At 38.7% G+C, this 26933-nt stretch overlaps 1 protein-coding gene across 26 annotated transcripts in view; it reads right to left on the bottom strand.

Annotated features, from left to right (window-relative positions):
• The window catches only part of ICA1 (islet cell autoantigen 1), a 157548-nt gene that overhangs the window by 116580 nt on the left and 14035 nt on the right, over positions 1–26933 (bottom strand). For 8 of the 26 annotated variants that reach the window (XM_032287111.1, XM_032287103.1, XM_032287099.1 and 5 more), the window contains 3 exons: positions 19384–19420; positions 15065–15230; positions 4125–4197 (listed from right to left, as the gene is read on the bottom strand). In XM_032287111.1, the coding sequence (XP_032143002.1) occupies positions 4125–4197; positions 15065–15230; positions 19384–19400 (256 nt within the window). In that variant the 5' untranslated portion in view covers positions 19401–19420. Of the gene's footprint in view, positions 1–4124; positions 4198–15064; positions 15231–19383; positions 19483–26361; positions 26652–26933 lie in introns of those variants that run through there. The other 18 variants (XM_032287115.1, XM_032287100.1, XM_032287102.1 and 15 more) reach the window with 9 other exon arrangements.

The raw sequence follows: 26933 nt of genomic DNA, 5'->3' as shown, positions 1-26933 counted from the left end.
ACATCGCTTAGTACTTACCTTTCCCTAGCATCTCCTTACATTTACATCTTACATAATCATGGTACAATAATCAACACTAGGAAATTAACATTGGCACAATACTGTTAACTAACATACAGCCCTTATTTAAATTTTACCAGTTTTTCCATTAACATTCTTTTTCTGTTACAGGATCCGATCCAGGGTCTCACCAGGCATCAAAATATTGAGTTTCCTTAGTCTCCTTAAATCTGTGACAGTTCCTCAGTCTTTCTTATCTTTCATGACTTTGACAGATTTTAAGAATACTGGTCAGATATTTTGTAGACTGTTCCTCAGTTTGGGTTTGTCTGATTTCTCAGAATCAGACTGGGGTTATAGATATTTGGGAAGGATACACAGTGGTGAAGTGTCTTTCTTAGTGCATGTCATCAGAGGTTACATGACATCAGTGGACCTCATCATTGATGATGTCAACCTCAATCACTTGGTGAAGGAGGTATCTACTGGGTTTTTCCACTGTAAAGTTAAGAATGGTTTTTTCCTTTAATAATCATTAAAAATCTTGGGGAGGGGAATATATGAGATGATGCAAATGTCCATTTTCTCCTCAAACTTTCACTTCCTAATTGTAACACTCTTCAGTGAATCTCACCTGTCATAATTCTCACTGTGATGTTTATCTATGGGTGATTTTGTAGTTCTCTCATTCTTTCTATTAATTAACTGAATTTATTTTATAAGTAAAAGCTGTCTCTTCTCCACCATTTATCACTCTCTCTTCATAGAGACTTAAGAGAAATTAATTTTATTCTATGGGTTATAATTTAATATTACCATTATTTAATTTGTTGCTCAAATTGTGCCAGCTTTGATCACAGGTTTGCTCCTGTGTCCTTTCGACACATCCTTTTTCAAGCACTTCCTTATGTTCTAGTGTTACAAATAACACAGGTGCATCTTGAATTTTCCCTGCTCCAATCCTAGAATCAACCACTTCTCCAAGGAGCATTTCTTTTATTGGGAAAAGGTATTTAGAAAGCAAGATCTGGGTGCCAGATGAGTTCACTGTTATGGAGTGTTAGTGCTTCTAGGTTATGTCAGCTCACAGAAACAGGAAATATACGAATGTACAGTAACCCATGCATACACGCTCATCTGCATTTGTTTCTGTGTATAGCTATCTGTATAGATATTAAAAACAATGACTTCATAGTGGCACCTTTGATGCCAGTGCAAAACCATAGTGTTCCTTTTAGCTTCTCCCTTTCTTTTTCCGCAACTTATTTCTAATGTAGAGAGTGAGAAACCTGGCTCTCATCATCTACAATATCTTTACTTATCTGTTCAACTTCAATATTTGCATAATGTAGTTTCAGCACTGCTAACTCACACTTCTCTAAGAAACAAATTTCCCAATGAGAATACGGTTTCCATGTATAATTCTTTTTGTGTTTAGCCTCAGTGTCCAGTCAAAAATAATTATGTTCCAAAACTACTGAGGTTAGTTCTTTTTCTAAACTCTGGTCATTGTGACAATGTTATTTATTTATAATGCAATTAAGTTCATTTGTTACTGTTTGTATTTCATTTTAGATTTTCCCACATCTGGCTAGGTTTAAGTATTTTTTGAGTATATGAAACTTTACTATGGTTTTAGGAATCAAAGCTACGGGAAGGTATCTCAGGAAGGTGTAGCTCCCTCCTCACCTTTGCTCCTCCATTCTCATTCCCTCCTTTCCAACCCTTCCCCTATCCCCACCCACCACTGGTATCCAATCTCTTTCATTTCTGGTTTATGCTTCCTGAATTTCCTTTGCACAATGAGCAGGCTCACTCTCTCAATATAGATATAGATGTAGATATAGATATAGATATAGATGGTAAAATGTAATATAACATAATAATGGTAATACACACACACACACACTATATATATATGCATTATCTTTTTTTTACATTTATATTCTATATCACCTTCCTGCTTGCATGGATAGTATACTATAGATACCCTTTTATGTTTTGCTTCTTTCACTTAAAAGCATATCCTTAAAGTCACTCCATATTAGTTCAGAGATTTTCCTCTTTTTTTTTTTTCTTTGACAGCTACATGGCAACACTCTCAAATTAACCACACTATTTTTGGTCTTCCTTAAAGTTGGGATCTCTTTCAGGTCCAAGCAGGGCAGAACTCCTCCTTCTCATCTCCACTGAGATGGCATGGCTCATATGAGCTTAGCGGGTAGATAAAAGGGCTTACCCACCATCCACAGCCAGCTCTGCCGGCACAACCAGGTGACTGCTTCAAGGAAGGGGACATTATTCTAACCCTTTATATTGCAAGACAATTATGAGCCCTGATGGTGTTCAATTATAATTCTATTAACTAATCTGAGGTGGTTTAGGAGGAAATTTTTTCTCTATATTCTTTTAGAAACATTAACATAGGTGGAAAGTACAACTTCTATTTAGAGAATCACTGTTTACAGGAAATAGGCAAGAATCTTTTTTCTTTGTTAAAATATGTATTGCTTAATAAAAAGCAGATACACCAACTTCCTGTGACATACTTAAAAAATTAAAGTTAGAATTTTCTAAACTATTTTGTTTTCTACCATAAGAAAGAAAATGATTCATTTTATGGTGAGTACTGGGGGACAGTGGGTATAGTTAGAAGGAGTCTGACCAATTGTTCCCAGAACACAAGTTTTAAGCCAAGGAAGAATCTTGTCGGGTTTAAAAGTCTACTTTGATTGATGGCAGTGCAGACAATGGGCGAGAGAAAGCAGGGGTGTAGGCAAGATCAGTGAGGAGGCTGATTTAGTAAATCAAGTGAGAGTGTAATGGTGGTGGCCTGAACCGAGGTAGTGGCAGAGAAGACAGAGAGAGGAAGGGGAATCTGAGAGCTATTTAGGGGCAAAAACCCAGCATTTGGGACTGACTAGATGTGATTTCCATCATAAATGGGGGCATGGCAGTCATGTGTCTTAATTTTCTCATAGATTAAGACCTGGAATTGGAGCTCTGGAGAACTGTTAGCTCAAACACTTAGGATAGAGTGACATAGATAATTTATAAAATACTGTCCCTCAATGTACAATGATTTTGAACTTTCCCAAAGTAGTTGATTTTTTTTTTCTTTCTTTCTTCTTTTTTTTTTTAAGAGACAGTAACCTTCTGTCGCCCAGGCTGGAGTACAATGGCTCATTATAGGTCACTGTGATCCTCCTGCCTCAGCCTCCCGAGTAACTGGGACTACACGCACATGCCACCATGCCCAGCTAATTTTTAGGTATTTTTATTTTTTTTTAGAGATGGGGTCTTACTTTGTTGCCTAGGCTGGTCTCAAACTCCTGGCTTCAAGTGATCCTCCTGCCTCGGCCTTATAAAATGCTGGGATTACAGATGTGAGCCACTGCACCCAGCCTACCAAAATGATTGTCTTAATAAAATATTACTGATGTAGAAAAATGGACAATTATTAATTTGTGATTACTGAAAAGGGGTTTGGTAGCAGTCAGCAACAGAAAGAATTCCCATAGTCTAGTCTCAAAAATATAGAGATTACATAATTAAAATGACCTACAAATGGAGACTTAAAACATGTACTAACACATAATTGACATTTAGTATTTCAGAGATAATTTTGTTGTTAATGCTTTTAAGACAAGGTGATTATATAAAAATATTGTTCTGTAGAAACCTAATATCCAATGCAAAAAACATTCATAAAGAAATGCTGTCAACAAAATATCACCAAAAAAATTAACTCTATGTGCCTTCTGTCTCAGTTTGTCATCTTAAAAGGAACATAACTGTATATAAGAGAGTGAAGATAATCACATAAAAAAACCACTGAAATTAAAAAGCCCAAGATGCAGAGAAAACTCTTTTATAATTGGGAAAATAAACGGCTATATCCATGGGAGATCCAATACAGAATTATCCTAATATGACACTTGCTTTGTAAGATAAACAAGCTATGTATATTATTGGTAAAATTATTAGAGATTCTCTTCCCAACTGCCTAAAGACAGGGACAAACACCCTTAGTTTCTTAAACATATTAATGATATATTAAGACAAAATACCCTGCTATCTCTTACTGTCTATCTGATCAATATTCATACTGATGTCATACTTACAACATATCCTCTTTTGATAGAGTACAATTGCTTTCGATAAGTCCAGACAGGTTCTCTGAATTGAGTGAAATAGCTGTAACAAAAATACAAACAAAATGCAAAATAAAACAGACAGTGGTGAGATAAAAAATAATTACATTGAACAAAACCAGAGTGCTCAATTTGCCAAAAACAAGGTCACATATCTAAGTGTGCTTAGTGTTATGTGGTGTACTGTATAGAAACTGTGACCAAAGCCTTTAAAGATATTCTATTATATTTGTTGGAATTCATCATCTCTGTAATCTAAATTAAGATCCGCAGAACAGTTATTTCCTCCAGACTACTGAAATAATAGCTAAAAAACAGAAATCCTAAGTGAAGGGCCTAGAGGACTTGGTAAACCAGAGACCCAATATTCATAATCTAATTTATTATTTTCACTACTTGCTGTCTTTTTTTAAATGGAAGATCTGTCAATTAAGCATATTTAAAAGATGATGTTAACTTATTTTGTGATCCTAATGTAATATATTGCATGCTTAAACAACTGGATAAAGCAAACAAAATCAATCAGCTGGATGCCCTGAACATTTAGAGAACATCTGATAAAATGATATTGAGCAAACAGTCTCTATCACTCCTTATTTTCCCAACAATTGCATAAAAGATACAGAGAGAAAATATAATGCCATGCTCTGACCATACTAGACAAAACTGGGGGAGAGGCAGATGGGGCTGTGCTAAGACGACTCTAACTTGATTTTAACTCATGGTGGTTCCCGCCTTTGTTTGAGGAAAAGAACAGACTTCCCACTTTCTCTACCCTTTGCCCACTAACTTAGAGACTAGATCTAGTATCAATGAGAAAATCTGGCAGACAAACATCCTGCCTCTGTAGAGCCACTCACTAAGGCAGGGAAGGGGTTTCCCTCTTTCTCTCTCCTAGCTCACTAGGTGGTACAGAAATTAGGTACTGGTATCATAAAGCACTTCTACATTTGAGTGAACACAGATGATCTGTTTCATTATAATATGACCAAATTAATAAAAACAGATTCATGCATATATACTGAAAAGATTAAAACTATTTCTAGGAATGCTTAATGTCACAAAACTTGGTTATAAAGAATATAAACTTGCTAATTCTCATTTCATTAAACTGCATCCTCCACCTGTTTAGAAAAGAAATAAAGGGGGAGAGGGATCCAAGAGGGCTGAATAGGAAGAGCTCTGGAGTGCAGTTCCCAGCGAGAATGCAGAGGGTAAGTGATCACTGCATGTCCAAATGAGTTTTTACTGCCCACAGACGAGGAGATTACTGAGCAGAAAAGCACCACGAGTCTCCAGCATGGCTGTTTCAGCTGGCACAGTGGGTCTCTGCACAAAAACTCACACAAATCTGGATGGCTGTTTCAACTGGTGCCTGGAACGCCTGGGAGACAGAGTCGCCTATTCAACTGAAAAAAAAGGGGCTGAAACAGGGAGTCAGGTGATCTGGCTCGACGGGTCCCACCCCCACAAAGACCAGCAATCTGAAACGCTCTGGATTGAGAGTTTCACAGCAAGCACAGCTGGACCCAGGATGATCCAGCTCTGTGGTGGGAAGGGCATCCGCCATTACCGAGGCAGTCCACCACTGCCTCAGTAGTCCGCCATTACTGAGGTATACCGCCATTACTGAGGCAGTTCTAACAATACCCCTATAAACAAAACGGCAAGGAAGTTCACATAACAGCTGGGAAAAGTCCACAGCAGCTCAGCAATGCCTCTGCTAGCAGACCATGACTAGGCTACCTCCTTGCTGGGCAGGGCATCTCTAAAAAAAGGCAGCAGCACGTCAAGAACTTATAAATAAAGCCTCACCTTCCCAGGACAGAGCACCTGGGAAAAAAAAGGTGGTTATGAGTTCTGCTGCAGCAGACTTAAACGTACCTGCCCAACAGCTCCGAACGGAACAACAGAGCTCACAGCTCAGCACTTGAGCTCCTATAAGGGACAGACTGTTTCCTCAAGCAGCTCCCCAATCCCCGTATATCCAAAGAGACACCTCATAAAGAGAGCTCAGGCTGACATCTGATGAGTATCCTTCTGGGACAAAGATAACAGAGGAAACTGGCAGCAACCCCTACTGTTCTGCAGCCACTGCAGGTGATCCCCAGGCAAGCAGGGTCTGGAGTGGACCTCCAGCAGTCCTACAGCAGAGGGGCCTGACTGTTAGAAGGAAAACTAAGAAACAGAAAGAAATAATTTCATCAGCAACCAAAAGGACATCCACTCAGAGACCCCCATCCGAAAGTCACCAACTACAAAGATCACAGGTAGATAAATCCACAAAGATGGGAAGAAACCAGCACAAAAAGGATGAAAACACCCAAAACCAGAAGGCCTCTCCTCCTACAAGGGATCACAACTCCTCAAGAGCAAGGGAACAAGGCTGGATGGAGAATGAGTCTGATGAATTGACAGAAACAGGCTTCAGAAAGCGGGTAATAACAAAATTCTCTGAGCTAAAAGAACATGTTCTAACCCAATGCAAACAAACTAAGAGCCTTGAAAAAGGGTTTGATGAAATGCTAATGAGAATAAACAGCATAGAGAAGAATATAAATGACCTGATGGAGCTGAAAAACACAACACGAGAACTTTGCGAAGCATATACAAGTTTTAATAGCCGAATCAACCAAGCAGAAGAAAGGAAATCAGAGATTTAAGATCAACTCAATGAAATAAAATGAGAAGGCAAGATTAGAGAAAAAAGCATAAAAAGAAATGAACAAAGCCTCCAAGAAATATGGGATTATGTGAAAAGACTTAATCTACGTTTGATAGGTGTACCTGAATGTGACAGAGAGAATGAATCCAAGCTGGAAAACACTCTTCAGGATATTATCCAGGAGGACTTCCCCAACCTAGCAAGGCAGGTCAACAATCAAATCCAAGAAACACAGAGAACACCACAAAGATATTCCTCAAGAAGAGCAACCCCAAGGCACATAGTTGTCCGATTAACCTGGTTTGAAATGAAGAAAAAAAAGCTAAGGGCAGACAGAAAGGTTGGGTTACCCACAAAGGGAAGCCCATCAGACTCACAGCAGATCTCTTGGGAGAAACCCCACAAGCCAGAAGAGAGTGGGGGCCAATATTCAACATCCTTAAAGAAAAGAACTTTCAACCTAGAATTTCATATCCAGCCAAACTAAGCTTCACAAGCAAAGGAGAAAGAAAATCCTTTATGAACAAGTAATTGCTCAGAGGTTTCATCACCACCAGGCCTGCCTTACAAGAGCTCCTGAAAGAAGCTCTAAATATAGAAAGGAACAACCAGTACTAGCAACTCCAAAAACATACCAAATGGGAAAGACATTGACACAATGAAGAAACTGCATCAACTAAAGGGCAAAACAACCAGCTAGCATCAAATTGGCAGCATAAACTTCACACATAACAATATTAACCTTAAATGTAAATGGGCTAAATGTCCCAATCAAAAGACACAGACTGGCAAATTGGATAAAAAGTCAAGACCCATCAGTGTGCTGCATCAAGGAAACCCATCTCATGTGCAAGGATACACATAGGCTCAAAATAAAGGGATGGAGGAAGATTTACCAAGCAAACGGAGAGAAAAAAAAAAAAAAAAGCAGGAGTTGCAATGCTAGTCTCTGGTAAAATAAGGTTTAAAGCAACACAGATGAAAACAGACAAAGAAGGGCATTACTTAATGGTAAAAGGATCAATGCAACAAGAAAAGCTAACGATCCTAAATATATACACAACCAATACAGGAGCACCCAGAAACATAAAGCAAGTTCTTAATGACCTACAAAGAGAGTTAGACTCCCACATGATAATAATGGGAGACTTTAACATTCCACTGTCAATATCAGACAGATCAGTGAGACATAAAATTAACAAGAATAGCCAGGACTTGAACTCAGATCTGGACCAAGCAAACGTAACAGACTTTTACAGAACTCTCCACCCCAAATCCACAGAATATACATTCGTCTCAGCACCACATCACACCTACTCTAAAATTGACCACATAATTGGAAGTAAATAATTCCTCAGCAAATGAAAAAGAATGGAAATCGTAACAAACAGTCTCTCAGACCACAATGCAATCAAGTTATAACTCAGAATTCAGAAACTAACTCAGAACCACACAGCTTCATGGAAACTGAACAACTGGCTCTTGAATGTTGACTGGATAAACAATGAAATGAAGGCAGAAATAAAGATGTTCTTCAAAAACAACGAGAACAAAGACACAATATACCAGAATCTCTGGGACACATTTAAAGCAGTGTCTAGAGGAAGATTTATAGCAATGAATGCCCACATGAGAAGCAAGGGAAGATCTAAAATCGACACCATATTGTCAGAATTGAAAGAGCTAGAGGAGCAAGATCGAAAAAACTCAAAACCTAGCAGAAGACAAGAAATAACTAAGATCAGAGCAGAAGTGAAGGAAATAGAGACACAAAAAAACTCTTCAAAAATACATAAATCCAGGAGCTGATTTTTTGAAAAGATCAACAAAATAGACCACTAGCTGGATTAATAAAAAAGAAAAGAGAGAAGAATCAAATAAATGCAATAAGAAATGATAAAGGAGATATCACCACAGATTCCATAGAAATACAAACTGCAATCAGAGATTACTACAAACAATTCTATGCATATAAACCAGTAAACCTGAAAGAAATGGATAAATTCCTGGACACTTGTATCCTCCCAAGCCTAAGCTAGGAAGAGGTCAAAACCCTGAATAGGCCAATAACAAGGGCTGAAGTTGAGGCAGCAATTAATAGCCTACCAACCAAAAAAAAGCCCAAGTCCAGATGGGTTCACTGCTAAATTCTACCAGACATACACTGAGGATCTAGTAGCACTCATTCTGAAGCTATTCCAAAAAATCCAAAAAGAGGGAATCCTTCCAAAATCATTTTATGAGACCAACATCATCCTGATACCAAAACCTGGCAGAGACTCAACAAGAATAGAAAACTTCAGGTCAATATCCATGATGAACATAGATGCAAAAATCTTCAATAAAATATTGGCAAACCAACTGCAACAGCACATCAAATCAACTGCAACAGCACATCAAAAAGCTTATCCATCACGATCAAGCAGGCTTCATCCTGGGGATGCAAGGCTGGTTCAACATATGCAAGTATATAAATGTAATTCAGCACATAAACAGAACCAAAGACAAAAACCACACAATTATCTCAATAGATGCAGAGAAGGCCTTTGACAAAATTCAACTGCCTTTTATGCTAAAAAACTCTCAATAAACTAGGTATTGATGGAACGTACCTCAAAATAATAAAAGCTATTTAGGACAAACCAACAGCCAATATCATACTGAATGGGCAAAAACTGGAAGCGTTCCCTTTGAAATCTGGCGCTAGACAAGGATGCTCTCTCTCACCACTCCTATTCAATACAGTATTGGAAGTTCTATCCAGAGCAATCAGGCAAGAAAAAGAAATAAAGGGTATTCAATTAGGAAAGGAGGAAGTCAAATTGTCTCTATTTGCAGATGACATGATTGCATATTTTAGAAGACCCTATTGTCTCAGCCCAAAATCTCCTGAAACTGATAAGCAACTTCAGCAAAGTCTCAGGATACAAAATCAATGTGCAGAAATCACAAGCATTCATATAAACCAATAACAGACTTAAAGAGAGACAAATCAAGAGTGAACTGCCATTCACAACTGCTACAAAGAGAGCAAAATACCTAGGAATACAACTAGTAAAGGATGTAAAGGACCTCTTCAAGGAGAACTACAAACCACTGCTCAAGGAAATAAGAGGACATAAACAGATGGAAAAACATTCCGTGCTTATGATTAAGAAGAATCAATGTCATGAAAATGGCCATACTGCCCAAAGTAATTTATAGATTCAACACTATCCCAATCAAGCTACTGATGACCTTCTTCACAGAACTGGAAAAAACCACCTTAAACTTCATATGAAACCAAAAGAGAGCCTGCATAGCTAAGTCAACTCCAAGCAAAAAGAACAAAGATGGAGGCATCACACTACCTGACTTCAAACTATACTACAAGGCTACAGTAATCAAAACAGCATGGCACTGGTACCAAAACAGAGATACAGACCAATGGAACAGAACAGAGGCCTCAGAGGCAACGCCGCACATCTACAACCATCTGATCTTTGACAAACCTGATAAAACCAAGCAATGGGGAAAGGATTCCCTGTTTAATAAATGGTGTTGGGAAAACTGGTTACCATGTGCAGAAAGCAGAAACTGGACCCCTTCCTGACACCTTACACCAAAATTAACTCCAGATGGATTAAAGACTTAAACATAAGACCTAACACCATAAAACCCCTAGAAGAAAACCTAGGTAAAACCATCCAGGACATAGGCATAGGCAGGGACTTCATGACTAAAACACCAAAAGCATTGGCAACAAAAGCCAAAATGGACAAATGGGATCTAATTAAACTCCAGAGCTTCTGCACAGCAAAAGAAACAACTATTAGAGTGAACTGGCAACCACCCAAAAGAATGGGCAAAAATTTTTGCAACCTACCCATCTGACAAAGGACTTATATCCAAAATCTACAAAGAACTAAAACAGATTTATAAGAAACAAACAAACAAACCCACCCAAAAGTGGGCAATGGATATGAACAGACACTTTTCTAAAGAAGACATATATGAGGCCAACAAACATACGAAAAAATGCTCATCATCACTTGTCACTAGAGAAATGCAAATCAAAACCACACTGAGATACTACTTCACACCAGTTAGAATGTCAATCATTAAAAAGTCTGGAGACAACAGATGCTGGAGAGGATATGGAGAAATAGGAACACTTTTACACTGTTGGTGGGAGTGTAAATTAGTTCAACCATTTGGAAGAGAGTGTGGTGATTCCTCAAGGACCTAGAAATAGAAATTCCATTTGACCCAGCAATTTACTCGGTATATATCCAAAGGATTATAAATTATTCTATTTTAAAGACACATGAACATGTATGTTCATTGCGGCACTGTTTACAATAGCAAAGACCTGGAACCAACCCAAATACCCATCGATGATAGCCTGGACAAGGAAAATGTGGCACATATACACCATGGAATACTATGCAGCCATAAAAAACGATGAGTTCATGTCCTTTGTAGGGACACGGCTGGAAACCATCATTCTCAGCAAACTGACACAGGAACAGAAAATCAAACATTGTATGTTCTCACTCATAGGCAGGTGTTGAACAACAAGAACACATGGACACAGGGAGGGGAGCATCACACACTGGGGTCTGTTGGTGGGGGGACTACTAGCAGAGGGATAATTGGGGGTGGGGATTTGGGGAGGGACAACATGGGGAGAAATGCCAGATAAATATGATGGGGACAGAGGCAGCAAACCACATTGCCATGTATGTACCTATGCAACAATCCTGCATGTTCTGTAGATGTACCCCAGAACCTAAAGTGCCATAAAGTATAAAAAAAGAAAAGAAATAAAGCCCTTCAGAACCATAAAACAAAATAGAAAATCAGCAGTTTGAATCTGCCCCTTTTGTTTTACAGAAGTATTCTGCACCAAAACACACTAACACACAGTATTTCCTGAATAAAGGGGCAAAGATGTTCAAAAAGTATTTTTAGGAGTTGTTACTGTTCACTTTTTAATAATTGAGGTGTAAATTAAATGCAATAAAATGGACAGCTCTGGAGTGTTCAGTTTTGTGAGTTATGACAATCATATATATTAACGTAATCATGCCCAAGGCAAGGTACAAAATATTTCCATCATCTAGTCAGTCCACTCTGCAATGGCAGGGTGACTCTGGCAGGAAGACTTCTGTCAGCAGAGATTACTTTTTTCTGTTATTGTACTGAAGAGCTGCTTTTGAAAAGGGACTTCCTTAGCAAGCAACATGGACAAATATTAGAACTCAGAGCAACATTTCTATATAAACTTTCCAACAGATTACAATAGAATCTGACCATTATTATAGCTTGGCGCACAAGTTTTCTGTGCCCAAAGAATAAAACTTCTTGGTTTATAAGTTAGCCTTCTATGGACAACTCAAGGTATGAACACATCAAAGAGGTTTGCACATCATTTTCATATGTTTCATGAATGGAATCTATCCTTGCTACAAACATCAACATTAGTATTAACATTTCTGCAACAGAAATCTCTATCATGTACTAAATTATTCGTCACAGCTAAGTACCCTGGATGCTACATACCTAGGACAGCAGCTATTTTGATTAAAGTATACTTGGTTCAGCTGGGTGTGGTGGCTCATGCCTGTAATCCCAGCACTTTGGGAGGCCAAGGCAGGTGGATCACGAAGTCAGGAGTTTGAGACCAGCCTGATCAACATAGTGAAACTCCATCTCTACTAAAAATACAAAAGTCAGGCAGGCCCGGTGGCATGTGCCTACAATTCCAGCTACTTAAAAGGCTGAGGCAGAAGAATCGCTCGAACCTGGGAGGTGGAGGTTGCAGTGAGCCGAGATCATGCCACTGCACTCCAGCCTGGGCGACACAGCAAGACTTTGTCTCAAAAAAAAAAAAAAAAAAGTACGAGAACACTTGGTTCAGCCAAAATACTACTGAAAGAGCCTACATATAATGTTTAGTATATTTGTAATTTAACACATTAAATTATCTTTTGAATAATGCATGCATTTACTAGGTTCTTAAAAAAACTATGAGCTATAAAAAGCATATATAACATAATAATTTACACTGTACTTAGAATATAAAAATTAAAACAGGTGCTTTCTGGTTCCACTTTCACCATTGGAGAAATCTCCATTAAAACATCCTTGTCAAGCCCAGCTTCAAAAATTTTCAATTGCAGAAGGAAAGGGCTGAGAACAGACATTAATTGCACTAACGCATACCCTTTAGTAATTATTGAATGTGTATTCTGTGTGTGGCTGGGGATATGTGGTGACTAAGCTAACATGGAATTTGATTCCACAGGGGCGGCAAGGTGGGCAAACAGATGAACCCCTGAGATAATTCAATGAGATGAGTACTATGAATAAAATAAAACAAGGTCATGTGTTAGACAGTGAGCAGGGGTGGGGTGGGTGGGGAGCAGGGGTGGACAGGCAGTGACCTGAAACAGCATGACCTTTAGGGAGAAACCTGAACTACGAGAAGGGAAGATGTGGGGAAATGGTGTCCGGGTGGAAGCCAGCGAAGGCTCAGATAGGTGTGAACTTGGCTGGTTGTGGACTGAGAACTGAGACAAGGCCACCACGGCTGGACAGGGGTGAGGGAAGTGTAGGCATGTGGGAGAGAGGAAATGCAGGATGAGGAGGTAGGGCCAGTGGGTCAGGAGCTTTGCTACGTACTAGAGATACCATATGGAAAGCACTCTGAATGGTTCCTGGGACATAAAACACTCATAAACATTAAACATTATAAATAAACCTTAGTTATGTTTATAAACATGTATAGTATAATGTTTATAAACACTAATAAACATTAGCCATCACTCTGTTATCTAATTTAATCTTGATAATAGCTGTAATAAGTAGGTATTAATATCTCTATTCCATGCATTAAGAAAATGAGGATATGAGAAACTGGGTATAGTTCTCCTAAAGTTACAGCAGACAGTAGGTAGAACAGTAGCCCAGATCCATCTCACAGGAGAGTCCTAACCTCAAAGGCAGCCCAGTTCTCATGGGACAGCCTTAACATTACAAAGTTCTTCCTGGGTCTGGTCTACCCTCATGTGCTTAGAACGAATCTTATCTCTTTTCACATGACAGAGCTTCCCAAGTAATTGACAACTAACATTTCCCTTTAACCCTCTCTGATGTAGAATAATTATGGTTTCTACCATCCTGACCCCTCTTGGAAAGCTTTTCGAAATCTTGGGTTTTTGTAGTCCCATTAAATGTTCAGTTCATTCACCTTAGTGTACATATTAAAGTTTGAGTTCATTCTGAATCCTTATCAGACCATCTAAGATATTATTCCTCTCAGTGCCCTGTTATTTACAGAAGTGATGGGCATGCTTTCAAAATTTTAATCTAAACCATTGGCAGAAATGTCCAGCAAGACAGGGAGTTAGGCAGCCTTCTTATATTAACATACCAGATCAACCATATCTAAATCCAGCTTACTATATTGTTAACTAGTCTAACTAAATAGCTCCTTAGTTAATTCATTCTAGGATTTTCCAGGGTCCAATACAAAACTTATTAGACTCTACTTTCCATGACATTTTACTTAAGTTCTTTTTTTAAAAACTTTAACATTTGCCAGATTCTAGTGTTCTAAATCTGACTTCTCAGATATGACTATCAGACGCTCTTTGATTGTGTTAATTTTCAAAAAAACATTTATTGAGAATTTACTGCAGGCAATGCATTCCAACTATGTTCTTGAAATACAAAGTAACTGAGGCATGGTGGTTATGTGAGATTTTATAGTTTTTAATAAATATGCTGGGACTGAGTTTACCTAATCCTAGATTTTCCTCATTATCTCTTTTCTTTTCTTTTCTTTTCTTTTCTTTTCTTTTTTTTTTTTTTGAGATGGAATCTCACTCTGTCACCAGGCTAGAGTGCAGTGGTGCGATATTGGCTCACTGCAACCTCTGCCTCTTGGGTTCAAGCGATTCTCCTGCCTCAGCCTCCTGAGTAGCTGGGACTACAGGTGCGTACCACCACGCCCAGCTAATTTTTGTATTTTTAGTAGAGACAGGGTTTCACCACGTTGGCCAGGATGGTCACGAACTCTTGACCTCGTGATCCACCCATCTTGGCCTCCCAAAGTGCTGGGATTACAGGTGTGAGGCATAGTGCCTGGCCCCTCATTTTCAAACATAAAGCACACCTAGCTCTGTCTCAGTGAGTACACTCTAGGACCATGATCCTAGCAAGGCGGCCGTGTTGGGGCTGACAGCAATAAAGAGCTCACCTCTAGCTTGGCATCCAGGTCTGCATCAGAGGCAACAACATGTTCATCTTCCTTCTTCCCTGTGGCTTTAATAAAGGCCTGCTTTGTTTCCCAATACTTCTGTTGCATCTTATTTACAACTGATTTATCTTGAGGATATCGATCCTGTAAGTCCCAGGGATAACTGCTAAAAAAATTTCAAGAGCTGTTTTATTCACAACTTTCATAAAGGTTAAGATATTTTAGTGTGAAATGATATATTTCAACATGACTTTCCGTGATATATTTACATTTACAACCTTGATAAACATACGAGCAATTTATTCTATGGGTATTACACCAAGAAAGTTAATTAACTCTTTCTGACTCCAAAACCTTAAAAGTCAGAGTGGAGAAATTTAGAATCTTTTGCAGGAAATAAAGAAACTAACCCATGAAAAGAATGTAGATATCAACAGATTAGGCACACCCCTTTTAGAGGTGGAGAAGGTGAGGTCAGGCCAGACAGGGTGACTGGCCCAAGTCACCTCAGCGAATCACAGATAAAGCTAGACACCAACACACTCCCTCCATTCTAATACTACAACCAACATTGAGGTGATGGCAGAAAAGCAGAGATAAGAGGCTGAAGAACAGCATGCTTGAGATCTATTATGCAGGATTCGAAAATAGACTCAGAGGCAGAGAGTAGAAAGGCGGTTACCAGTGGCTGTGAGGTAGGAGGAAATGAGAAACTGCTGTCCAAGGGGCACAAAGCTTCAGTTATGCAAGATGAATAAGCTCTAGAGATCTCCTGTGTGACATGGTGCCTACTGTTGTTTTTTTTTTTGAGATGGAGTTTCATTCTTGTTGCCCAGGCTGGCGTGCAATGGCATGATCTTGGCTCACTGCAACCTCCACCTCCAGGTTCAAGCAATTCTCCTGCCTCAGCCTCCTGAGTAGTTGGGATTACAGGCATGTGCCACCATACCCAGCTAATTTTTGTATTTTTTTTAGTAGAGATGGGGTTTCACCATGTTGGCCAGGCTGGTCTCGAACTTCCGACCTCAGATGATCCTCCCACTTCAGCATCCCAAAGTGCTGGGATTACAGGCGTGAGCCACCACACCCAGCCCCATGGTGCCTATTATTAACAATATTGTATTATGCACCTAAAATTTAAGAGGATTGACTTCATGGTAACTGTTCTTACCACAATACAATAAAAATAAAATGAATTTAAAATTGGTTGCAGGCTTCTGATAGTAAAATCTTTAGCCGGGCACAGTGGCTTATGCCTGTAATCCCAGCACTTTGGGAGGCTGAAGCTGATGGATCATTAAATGGTCAGGAGATTGAGTCCATCCTGGCTAGCACGATGAAACCCTGTCTCTACTAAAAATACAAAAAATTAGCCGGGCGTGGTGGTATGCACCTGTAGTCCCAGCTACTCGGGAGGCTGAGGCAGGATAATCACTTGAATCCAGTAGGCAGAGGTTGCAGTGAACTGAGATCACAACACTCCAGCCTGGCGACAGAGCGAGACTCTGTCTCAAAAAGAAAAAACAAACAAAACCCAAAAAACTTTAAACTCTTCAATATAAATGCTTAAAATGTAGATGGAAAGCCATTTTTCAGGAGGATTATAGTGAAGACCAAATCAAAAAGTACGTGAAGAAATTAGAAACTGGCCAGATGTAGGGGCTCCTGCATTTATTCTAGCATTTTGGGAGGCCCAGGCTGGAGGATTGCTTGAGGCCAGGAGTTTGAGACCAGCCTGGGCAACATAGTAAGACCACATTTCTACAAAAATTTAGCCAGGCGTAGTGGCATATGCCTATGATACAAAGCTACTCAGGAGACTGAAGTGGGTGGATTGTTCAAACCCAGGAGTTTGAGGCTGCAGGAAGCCATAATCATACCACTACACTTAAGCCTGGGAAACAGGGTGAGACCCTGTCTCTGAAAAAAAAAGAAAAGAAAAAAGAGAAAAGAAATCAAAGTAATTAAAAAATGAAATGGAATTATGTAAAAGTGATTTGAGTACCTCAAATATGGCTAGAAAGTTTGCTGATGGAGTTCCACCCCTCCCCTTGCTTCATCCACATCCTCTTCGACCTCGAGTTCCTGCCTCAAAGGCCTCCCTGGCCCCCCAGGCAACTCTCCTCTGTGGAGATGTACCTTCTTCTGTCCCTTCTCATCACTACCCAAAATGTACCAGGCTTGTGCTGAAACATGAGTTGGTTTATATGACTATATCAAAATACCAGTATCTCAAAACCTGATGATTTATACTTTCCTTCATTTACAAGTTAATTAAATTTACAATTTTCGATTTGCACATTTATTCTTAAAAAGTCAGAAGGCATTTCTGATCCTTACAAATGGTTATCTTTGGAGAGAGAAGCAGGATTATGGGAGACTTTCATGGTCTACTTTATATCTTTCTGTATTGTTTAGAAGTCATATTATGAGCTCACAGAAAGGAAAATAAGATGAAATACATATAACACTTATATAAAAGATAATCTCTCTATAGAATATGCATATTAAAAGGCTGGAAGAATATACTCCAAAGACTGATTATTTCAGGGGAATGGGATTCTCAGGAGTGGGACGTGGAATGGACTTCTTTGTATTCTTTTTTTCTTTTTTGTCAAAGATCATGGATTAACAGGGGGAAAAAAGCCTGTTTGGAAAATAAAAGAGACTTCAGAAATCTAGTGAACACCCCTTACCCACTATCATTTAACAAATGAGGAATCTTATATTTCAAAAGGTTAAGAATCTTGGCCAAAGTCACACGAGAGTGAAATCCAGACCTCCACATCGCAGTCCAGTGTTCATTTCAATGTATTCTGCAGCCCCTCCATTTCAGCAGCAAGCTGTGGAGTAAGTGGGAGACAGGATTTGGGAAAGGACCCACTTCTTGGGGCTGTCCAGTCTCTCTTAGGTGAGTAACTATTAATACTTCTTTGAGCCTGCTGCCAGGATATGACAACCAAGGAGGGTCCCAAGATGGAGCGAGCCTTTGTCATAATGAGGCAAGTTGGAACAACTAAAAGTGTAAAATGTCTGACAACTCTTAGAGAACTGTCAGCTGGAGATTCTAGGGACTTTTTTTTTCTCTTTTACTCAGGGAAATTAAGTCCTTTAACCATTTATTAATTACTTTAAAAAAGCTATTACATTTTAAGACATGTAAAAATTATTTTGAAGTCTGACATTTGATATCATAGAGGACTTGGGTATGTTGCTTCTCTACAGAGAGGGGAGGGGTTAAAAAGTGTATTTTTGGCCAGGCATAGTGGCTCATGTCTGTAATCTCAGCACTTTGGGAGGCCAAGGTGGGTGGATCACTTGAGGTCAGGAGTTTGAGACTAGCCTGGCCAACATAGTGAAACTCTGTTTCTACCAAAAAAGCAAACAAAAATTAGCCGGGCATGGTAGTGCACACCTGTAATCCCAGCTACTTGGGAGACTGAGGCAGGAGAATTGCTTGAACCTGAGAGGAGGAGGTTGCAGTGAGTCGAGATCACACCACTGCACTCCAGCCTGAGTGACACAGCGAGATTTTTTTTTAAAAAAAAAAAAAAAAAAAAAAAAACAAAAAGTTGTATTGATTGTAATTAACTGTGCATTAAAAAAATATGTAACACATTTTTTTTCATGATACCAGTTAAAGAAAATAAAAGTTCACAAAGATCTACTTGCTTGGTGGGTCATGGGTTCAAAAGAATTTGGAAACACTGCTTGGAGTGCTCTGGACCTTATAAGAGGTTTACAATGCTGCTTAGATACGTTAGAGGCACATAAATGTCCGTGGTAACATTGCCCTATGGTTATCATATCTACTTTATTTAGCATCATTTACTTTTGACAATGACTGGCTCCTGAATGTCCAGGATGGTTGAAGTCATGACTATAAAATAATAAGTGTGAGTAGTGTGTGGTTGTAGAGTCATTCTTTATTTTATAGCTGCCCTAACATAAAATTCCCTTGTAACTCTAAAGTTATAAATTATAAATAAGATACTAATAAAAATGCATCAAATCATTACATTAGACAAAATGGTGGTAAGAAAAACGATCATTAGATTCCCAAGAGAAAAGTTATACATACGTGAATTTTTTAGAGAATGCGCATTAGATAAGAATTTACAATATTTTTTCTTACTTGGTTTTCACACCATATTTAACAGGGATATTGAATTTGGCTCAGCATTGGTGAGGGCTAACATGATACTTACTGCTAGTGTACCACTTGTTTTTCCATTCAATAAACATTTATTGAGCATATGCTATATGCTTTCTATTTTCATTAACCTTTCCCGATTTAATAAAGATGAAAAATTACTTACCATTTGTGTCCTGACATGTTTTCTTCTTCTTTTTCTACTGTTGATGATTTGGGGAGAAGGGGCAGGAAAAAAGCATGAGAAGATAAGTTATATTACAACCTGAAATAAAACAAATATGTTTAACAGTTACACACTATATTATAGTTACACATTAATTTGACACACATAAAATGCTTCAATATAAGCCATTTCTAGCTGTATTTTAGGGTCCAACACTATTACACAGTAATGCTACACACGGGTGATGACAACAGTATAGCTAAGTAAGACTGGAAGAAATATCCCAAGTAAAGTTTAAAAAGTGAACAGGCAGGTTGAATGAAAAAGCAGGTTGCAGACGACTATATAAAATATAACACCATTTATATAAAGCTTTAAAATACGTAAAACAGTACTCTGTGTTGTTGAGGTATAAAATATTGTCTGGTAAAGGTATAAAGAATTGCTTAGCAATGATGAACACTAAGTTCCAGACAGCACACAAATGCAGGAGATGGTGTGGGATGTGATTCAAGAGAGATATTCAGTGGCTTCAAGTGCACACATAATGTTCTCTTTGTTAAGCTGGGTGGTGAGTATACTGTATCTGTATACCTCTTTATAGATTTGAAATAGTTTATAATCAACAATTTTAAAGAAACAAACCAGCACATTGCCAAGACAAAAACAAAAATAGAACAAAATTAAAAAACCTCAACCAAAAACCAAAAAAGAGTTGATAGGCTTGAATAAGATACCAAGAAGGGTACAAAGTAGGAAAATATGTATCTACCAGCCTAGCCTTGTATATTTATCTCGTTAGTAAATACTGGAGTCACTTAATGTCTCTGCCCTCACTCCATCTGCTCCACTCATGGAAGCTAGCCCACCAGCCCAGCCAAATTAGCCCACTTGCCTAGCAGTGCCTGGAAAGAACAGAAAGCTCACTACCCAAAACAATGGTCGCTGGCCAGATACAAAACTTCGGGCTGCCATAGTGAATGCTCACAGCATATGAATGCTCAGACTGCTTCACAGAATCAATCCAATCATTCTCCTTTGGTCTCAGAAAGGGTCCTGGCAACCAGTACTCCTAAAATGGTTAAAGATTTCCTAGGCTATTTAAAAATGTTTCAAGGGAACAAAATTAAGGTGTGGAAATCCCAGGCTTCAGGTATGGGGACAAGAGAAAGGACGAAGAGAATTTTCAGAGTTGTCAGTTGCCTCTGAAATGACAACATACTGTAATGAGCATCTCTCTTCCTTGTGGAGGGCATCCAAATATCTGGACAATCTGGTTTGGGAATGACATTCAGGGTGGGTACGCTCTGCCCTCCACTCAGTGCATCGTGGAGAGGCTACCGATTCCCAGTCCTCTTACCACCCACACAGCTTCACTGTAAGTACACGTTTACTTCAGTTAGCTTAAAATTTCCAACAAAATTTCTCATAAAAAGAGGTTGTTCAAAGGAAATGGAATTATCATGCTCTTCTCTTGAGTTCAATATCACCATGAACTATTAGGATAGTTGGTACTTTTTAGTTTTTCTATTTTAGTAAAAAAAAATGTTCATTCTTTCAACAATTTAAAAGTGTCCAGTATAGTAGTGCTAACAATATGCACACTGTTGTACAACAGATCCCTAGAACTTTTTCATCTTGCATGACTGAAATTCTACACCCACTGAACAACTCCCCATTTTCCCTTCCCCCAGTCCCCAGCAAACTCTATTCTACTTTCTCATTCTATGAATTTGACTACTTTAGATACCTCATAAAAATGCAAACATGCAGTATTTGTGTTTTGTGATTGTCTTATTTTACTTAGCATAATGCATTTAATGTTCATCTATGTTATAGTATATGACAGCACTTCCTTCTTTTTTTAAGGTGGAATAATATTGCATTGTATATATGCAATGTTTTATACATGTACATACACACCATTTTCTTTATCCATTCATGTGTCAATGGGCATTTAGGTTGCTTTCACATCTTGGCTATCTGGAATAATGCTGCAACCAACACAGTGCACAGTTAAGTTCTCACTTAAAGTCATTGACAGGTTCTTGGAAGCTGCAACTTTAGGCAAAATGATGTACACCAAGTCCTGAAAAACACTGTTTCGTTATAACGTTGATGAGAAACAACAGTTTATGTCATTTTGCCTAAAGTTGCCATTTCAAAGAACTTATCGATGACATTATATGAGGACTTCATGTATCTCTCTGAGATCCTGTTTTCAATTGTTTTGCATAAATACACAGAATTTGGACTGCGGGATTATATGGTGGTTCTATACTTAATTTTTTGAGGAACCTCTATATTGTTTTCCACAGCAGCTGCAGCATTTCAAGCCCACTGACAGTACGCAAGGGTTCCACTTTCCCTACATCCTTGTCAATGCTTATTTCCATTTTTTAAAATAATAGCCATCCTAAGCATTGTGAGGTGATATCTCATGGTTTTGGTTTCCAATTCTCTGATGATTAGTGATACTGTGCATCTTGTCATATTTTTTGGCCATTTGTATATTTTCTTTGGAGAAATGTCTATGCAGGTCTTTAGCCTATTTTAATTTATTTATTTTTTTTATAGAATAGTAATTGGTTAAATATGGGATACATGTGCATGAAGGGAGACAGTTTGAGATGAGCCATGGGAATGGAATCTTTCATCATTTTTATTTCTTTTTTTTTAAATTTAATTTACTTTAGGTGCATAATATATCTGGCATTTCTCCCCATGTTATCCCTCCCCACCCACCCACCCGCCACTGTCTCTCCCCTACCGGCCCAACTGCCCCCAGTGTGTGATGCTCCTCTCCGAGTTCACAACTTGTCGTTCAACACCCACCTATGAGTGAGAACATACGGTGTTTTAGCCCATTTTAAAATTGGGTCATTTTGTTGTTATCGACTTGAAGGAGTTCTCTACATAGTACAGATATTGATCCCTTATCCAATATATGGTTTGCAAATATTTCCTCCTATTCTGTAGATTAGCTTTTTACTCTGTTATTTCCTTTACTATGACTTTTAAATTTTTGCTTATTAAAATACCTATTAATTTAAATCCTTCATAGTGTAAGTTCTTATAATATGTGTTATTTATAGTTACAGATAACACAAATTGCTGAGCAAATTGCTCCTTCTACCTAGATTTCCAGGCTATTCCCAGATTATGATACCATATGGCAGTGTTCCTCAAGGTATTGTTTACAAGCCATTTGCATTGAAATCTTCTGGCGGTACTAATATACAGAATCCTAGACCCCATACCTTTCCTAGTGAACTAGAATCTCTGGAAATGATTCTGGGAATCCAGTTTTATAACAGGCTTTGCAAGTGATTCTTAAGCACATTAAAGTCTGAGAACCACAGCTAAATGGCACACCAGGAAAATTCTTTCTGGAAATGAGTCTTTCTTGAACAAACTACTGGATTATAGGCATGGGAGTAAAAGAATCATAAGTGGCCAAAATAAGGTCAGGTCTACAGGGTACTTCTGAACGTCTCATTAGAAGGCAGCTGGAGCCAGTGCTAACTAACATCTCTTTTTATATATGTTCTAACTCTATACACCAGAGACAATTAATACATATCTTAATATTTCTTGACACAAATCTATTTCGTTTTGCTCTATTACTTTCCAAATCCACAGCATCAAAATTGCTACTTTAAAAAATCATTACAATCGTCATCCATTCATTTCAGTTCAACAGTTTAGTTTATCAGACATGAACTGAGCATTTAATGAATATGTGCCTATCACTCTTCCTGGCCTCAAGTACAGATCAGGTCTGTCCAATAGAAATATAATGTGAGCTACATATGTAAGTTTAAACGTTCTAATAGCCATGTTAAAAAATTTAAAAACAGTGAAATTAATGTTTATATATTTTATGTAACCCAATATATCTAAACTACTATTTCAATATATAATCAGTATAAAAATGACTGATATATTTTACATTAATATTTTTGTACCAAGTCTAAAATATAGTATCTTATACTTTTCAGCAAATCTCAATTCACACTAGCCATATTAAGTACTCAAGAGCCAAATGGGGTTAGTAGATACCATATTGAACAGTGCTAGTTTAGCAGTAAAGACAGATACATAATTTCCAGAATCAGGAGAGCCTTGACATTGGCGATGGACATATAATAATGTCTCCTTAATGAATCCCCAAATTTGTAAGTTCTGCTGTAAAAATATTTTCTCTGTGAAATGTAATACAGTCCATGATTAGCTAAAACTTCATGATTCTGCAAAAGAAGCTATTTCTCCACTTCTGCCACAAGACACTTACGAAGCAAGCCCAAAGTGAATGGTGTCACATCTGCAGCTTTTTAATGACACCGAAAAGACATCCTAAAGATCTTCTTGTGGTCATCTTACCTTGGGAGATAAGCAAAGAAGGGCAAGTATGAAGATGCTTAGGGACTGTGAGTACCATGATATTGTCACAGTCAGCACAACTTGATCACATGAATGTGTATGTTTTACAATTAAACTGTTTCCTCAAATAAGACAAAGCAGTGGCACCAATAATTAAGATCTGCTCAAAGAAGCAGAGGCCCAAGGGTTAATAGATCAATAAAAAGCAAGTTTCTAATTTTGATATAACAACCCTAGTAGTGTGGGAATGAGTTGGTGAGAAGGCGGCTCTGTGTCTAAGGCAGAAATAAAAAGGAAGGAAAGGCAACTTCCTGCTCAGAGGTAGAACTGCTGTTGAGGTCAGCACCCTTTTCTTAGGTGATGCTAAACCCTTTAGATTTTCCCAGGCTGTACTTTGATGTGGTTGCAATATATTCACCTCATGGTCCAACACCAGGCATTAAAACTACTGTTCTCAGCCACATCCATTGAACTGAGAAACCACCTTGCCCTGTGGGAAGAATTGAGAGAACAGGGGGGAAGGACACTTTGTCCAGGTTTTATGTTGGGATTCTATGCAATACCTATGCTCATTTTTCCTCTTTATATATGCTTGCTGTGCTGAATCCTCAATTTTATTCCTCTATGTAGATGGGCAAAAGACTGCAACAATCATCCAACTTGTCATTACTTGCTAGAGCCATTTAAAAACCACTTTAGAGGGCTAATATCCAGAATCTACAAAGAACTTAAACAAATTTACAAGAAAAAAACAAACAACCCCATCAAAAAGTGGGTGAAGGATATGAACAGACACTTCTCAAAAGACATTTATGCAGCCAACAAACAAACTAAAAAAAGCTAGTCATCACTAGTCATTAGAGAAATGCAAATCAAAACCACACAGAGATACCATCTCATGCTAGTTAGAATGGTGATCATTAAAAAGTCAGGAGACAACAGATGCTGGAGAGGATGTGGAGAAATAGGAGCACTTTTACACTGTTGGTGGGAGTGTAAATTAGTTCAACCATTGTGAAAGACAGTGTGTCAATTCCTCAAGGTTCTAGAACCAGAAATACCATTTGACCCAGCAATCCCATTACTGGGTATATAAATTAAAGGATTATAAATCATTCTACTATAAAAACACATGCACATGTATGTTTGCTGTGGCACTGGTCACAACAGCAAAGACTTGGAGCCAACCCAAATGCCCATTGATGATAGACTGGACAAGGAAAATGTGGCACATACACACCATGGAATACTATGCAGCCATAAAAAACGATGAGTTTATGTCCTTTGCAGGGACATGGATGAATCGGGAAACCATCATTCTCAGCAAACTGACACAAGAACAGAAAACCAAGCACTGCATGTTCTCCCTCATAAGTGGGAGGTGAACAATGAGAACACATGGACACAGGGAGGAGAACATCGCACACTGGGGCCTGTCAATGGGTGGGGGGCTGGGGTAGGGATGGCATTAGGAGAAATACCTAATGTAGATGACAGGGTGATAGATGGAGCAAACCACCGTGGCACATGTGTAATTATGTAACAAACCTGCATGTTCTGCACATGTACCCCAGAATCTAAAGTATAAAACAAACAAACAAAACATTTTAGGCTGGGTGTGATGCCTCATGCCTGTAATCCCAGCACTTTGGGAGGCTAAGGCAAGTGGATCACTTGAGCCCAGGAGTTTGAGACCAGCCTGGGTGAACATGACAAAACCATGTCTCTACAAAAAAATAATAAGAAGAAGAAATTAGCTAGGCGTGGTGGCACATGCCTGTAATCCCAGGTACTCAGGAGGCTGACATGGGAGGATCAATTAAGCCCAGGAGGTCAAGGCTGCAGTGAGCCATGATGGAGCTACTGCATTCCAGCCTGGGTGACAGAGTGAGATCCTGTCCCAAAAAAGAAAAGACAAAAGAAAAAACCAAAACAACCCATTTTGAAAAACTGGACAGCCTGGCCGTGAATAAGATATGCATAAAGTATTTTCCTAACACTCAAAGCTACATAGAATGTTAAAACAAGCCAGCTTCTAAGTACAGAGTTTGAGTCATTGCTACAGAGTAGAGAGGAGTCAGTTTCTCCCTAGCTGCCTTGAACCCAGACACTAGATTCTTCTTCTTAGAAATATAATCTAAGAAGGCACTTTCATTCCACATAAGCTGGCTTCAGCTGCAATGAACGCTTGTTCTGACCTAGAACTCTTTTTCCATGCACTTCCTCAAGGCAGTGAAGTTAGCTGATGGAACTTCTGATTACTTTTGAATTATGCAAAGAATCTAAAGTTCTTGAGCCAATCCTTGTTCAGAGTAAAGGTAAGATCAGTAGTCATTCCACTATATTGGTATTCTCAACCCACAAAATTTGACTAGTTTTCAATATCTTTTCTTTCATACACTAAAACACATCAGGCAGTAACTGGGTAAAACTCAAATGTAGTTAACTTTTCTTCAGAGAAGCAGAGATGTGTATCTTCTTGTCAGTTTATTAGATCAACTATTTCTTTTTAATATGGAACTGGCTTCCTCTTGAATCATGTTTCCTAAGCACATCTGGTTACCTATGCAAAGACTCATGTCTCAAATTAATTACCTTTACAATTTTAGTGGTAGAATTTTCTCTTCCATTCAGCGCGTAGCTCTTCTGTTGCTCGGAGTCCCAGCTGAAACTGAGTCCAGAATCCCTTTTTCTTGTGTCTGTACTGAGCATATGGTGGAGTCTCTTGAATTGCATATCTGAACCAATGCCAAATTTATCATTTTCCTCTTATTTATTCATAATTTCTATTTTCTATATAAAAATTGTCATTACCTTAGAGCTCTTCAGTTCTTTGGGAAGTGGAGGGCCATTTTTTTCCCCATAAGAAACACACTTTTTTCAGACCAGGCGCAGTGGTTCACGACAGGAAGGAATCCTGGCACTTTGAGAGGCCAAGGGAAGGGGATTGCTAGAGCTCAGAAGTTTGAGCTCTAGCAACATGTTGGGCCCCTATCTCTACCAAAAATATAAAAAATTAGCTGGGCATGGTGGTGCGCATCTGTGGCCCTGCTATTCAGGAGGCTGAGGTGGGAGGATCGCTTGATCCGGGGAGGAGGAAGTTGCAGTGAGCTGAGATCATACCACTGTACTCTAGCCTGCGTGGCAGACTGAGATGCTTACCACTC

The sequence above is a fragment of the Sapajus apella genome, unplaced genomic scaffold (genome assembly GCF_009761245.1).
Source record: "Sapajus apella isolate SASKATOON/1434 unplaced genomic scaffold, GSC_monkey_1.0 scaffold19, whole genome shotgun sequence".
NCBI classification, from domain to species: Eukaryota; Metazoa; Chordata; class Mammalia; order Primates; family Cebidae; genus Sapajus; species Sapajus apella.
Note: the sequence above shows the minus strand (reverse complement) of the source record. Positions and strands in the feature narration are given on the sequence as shown.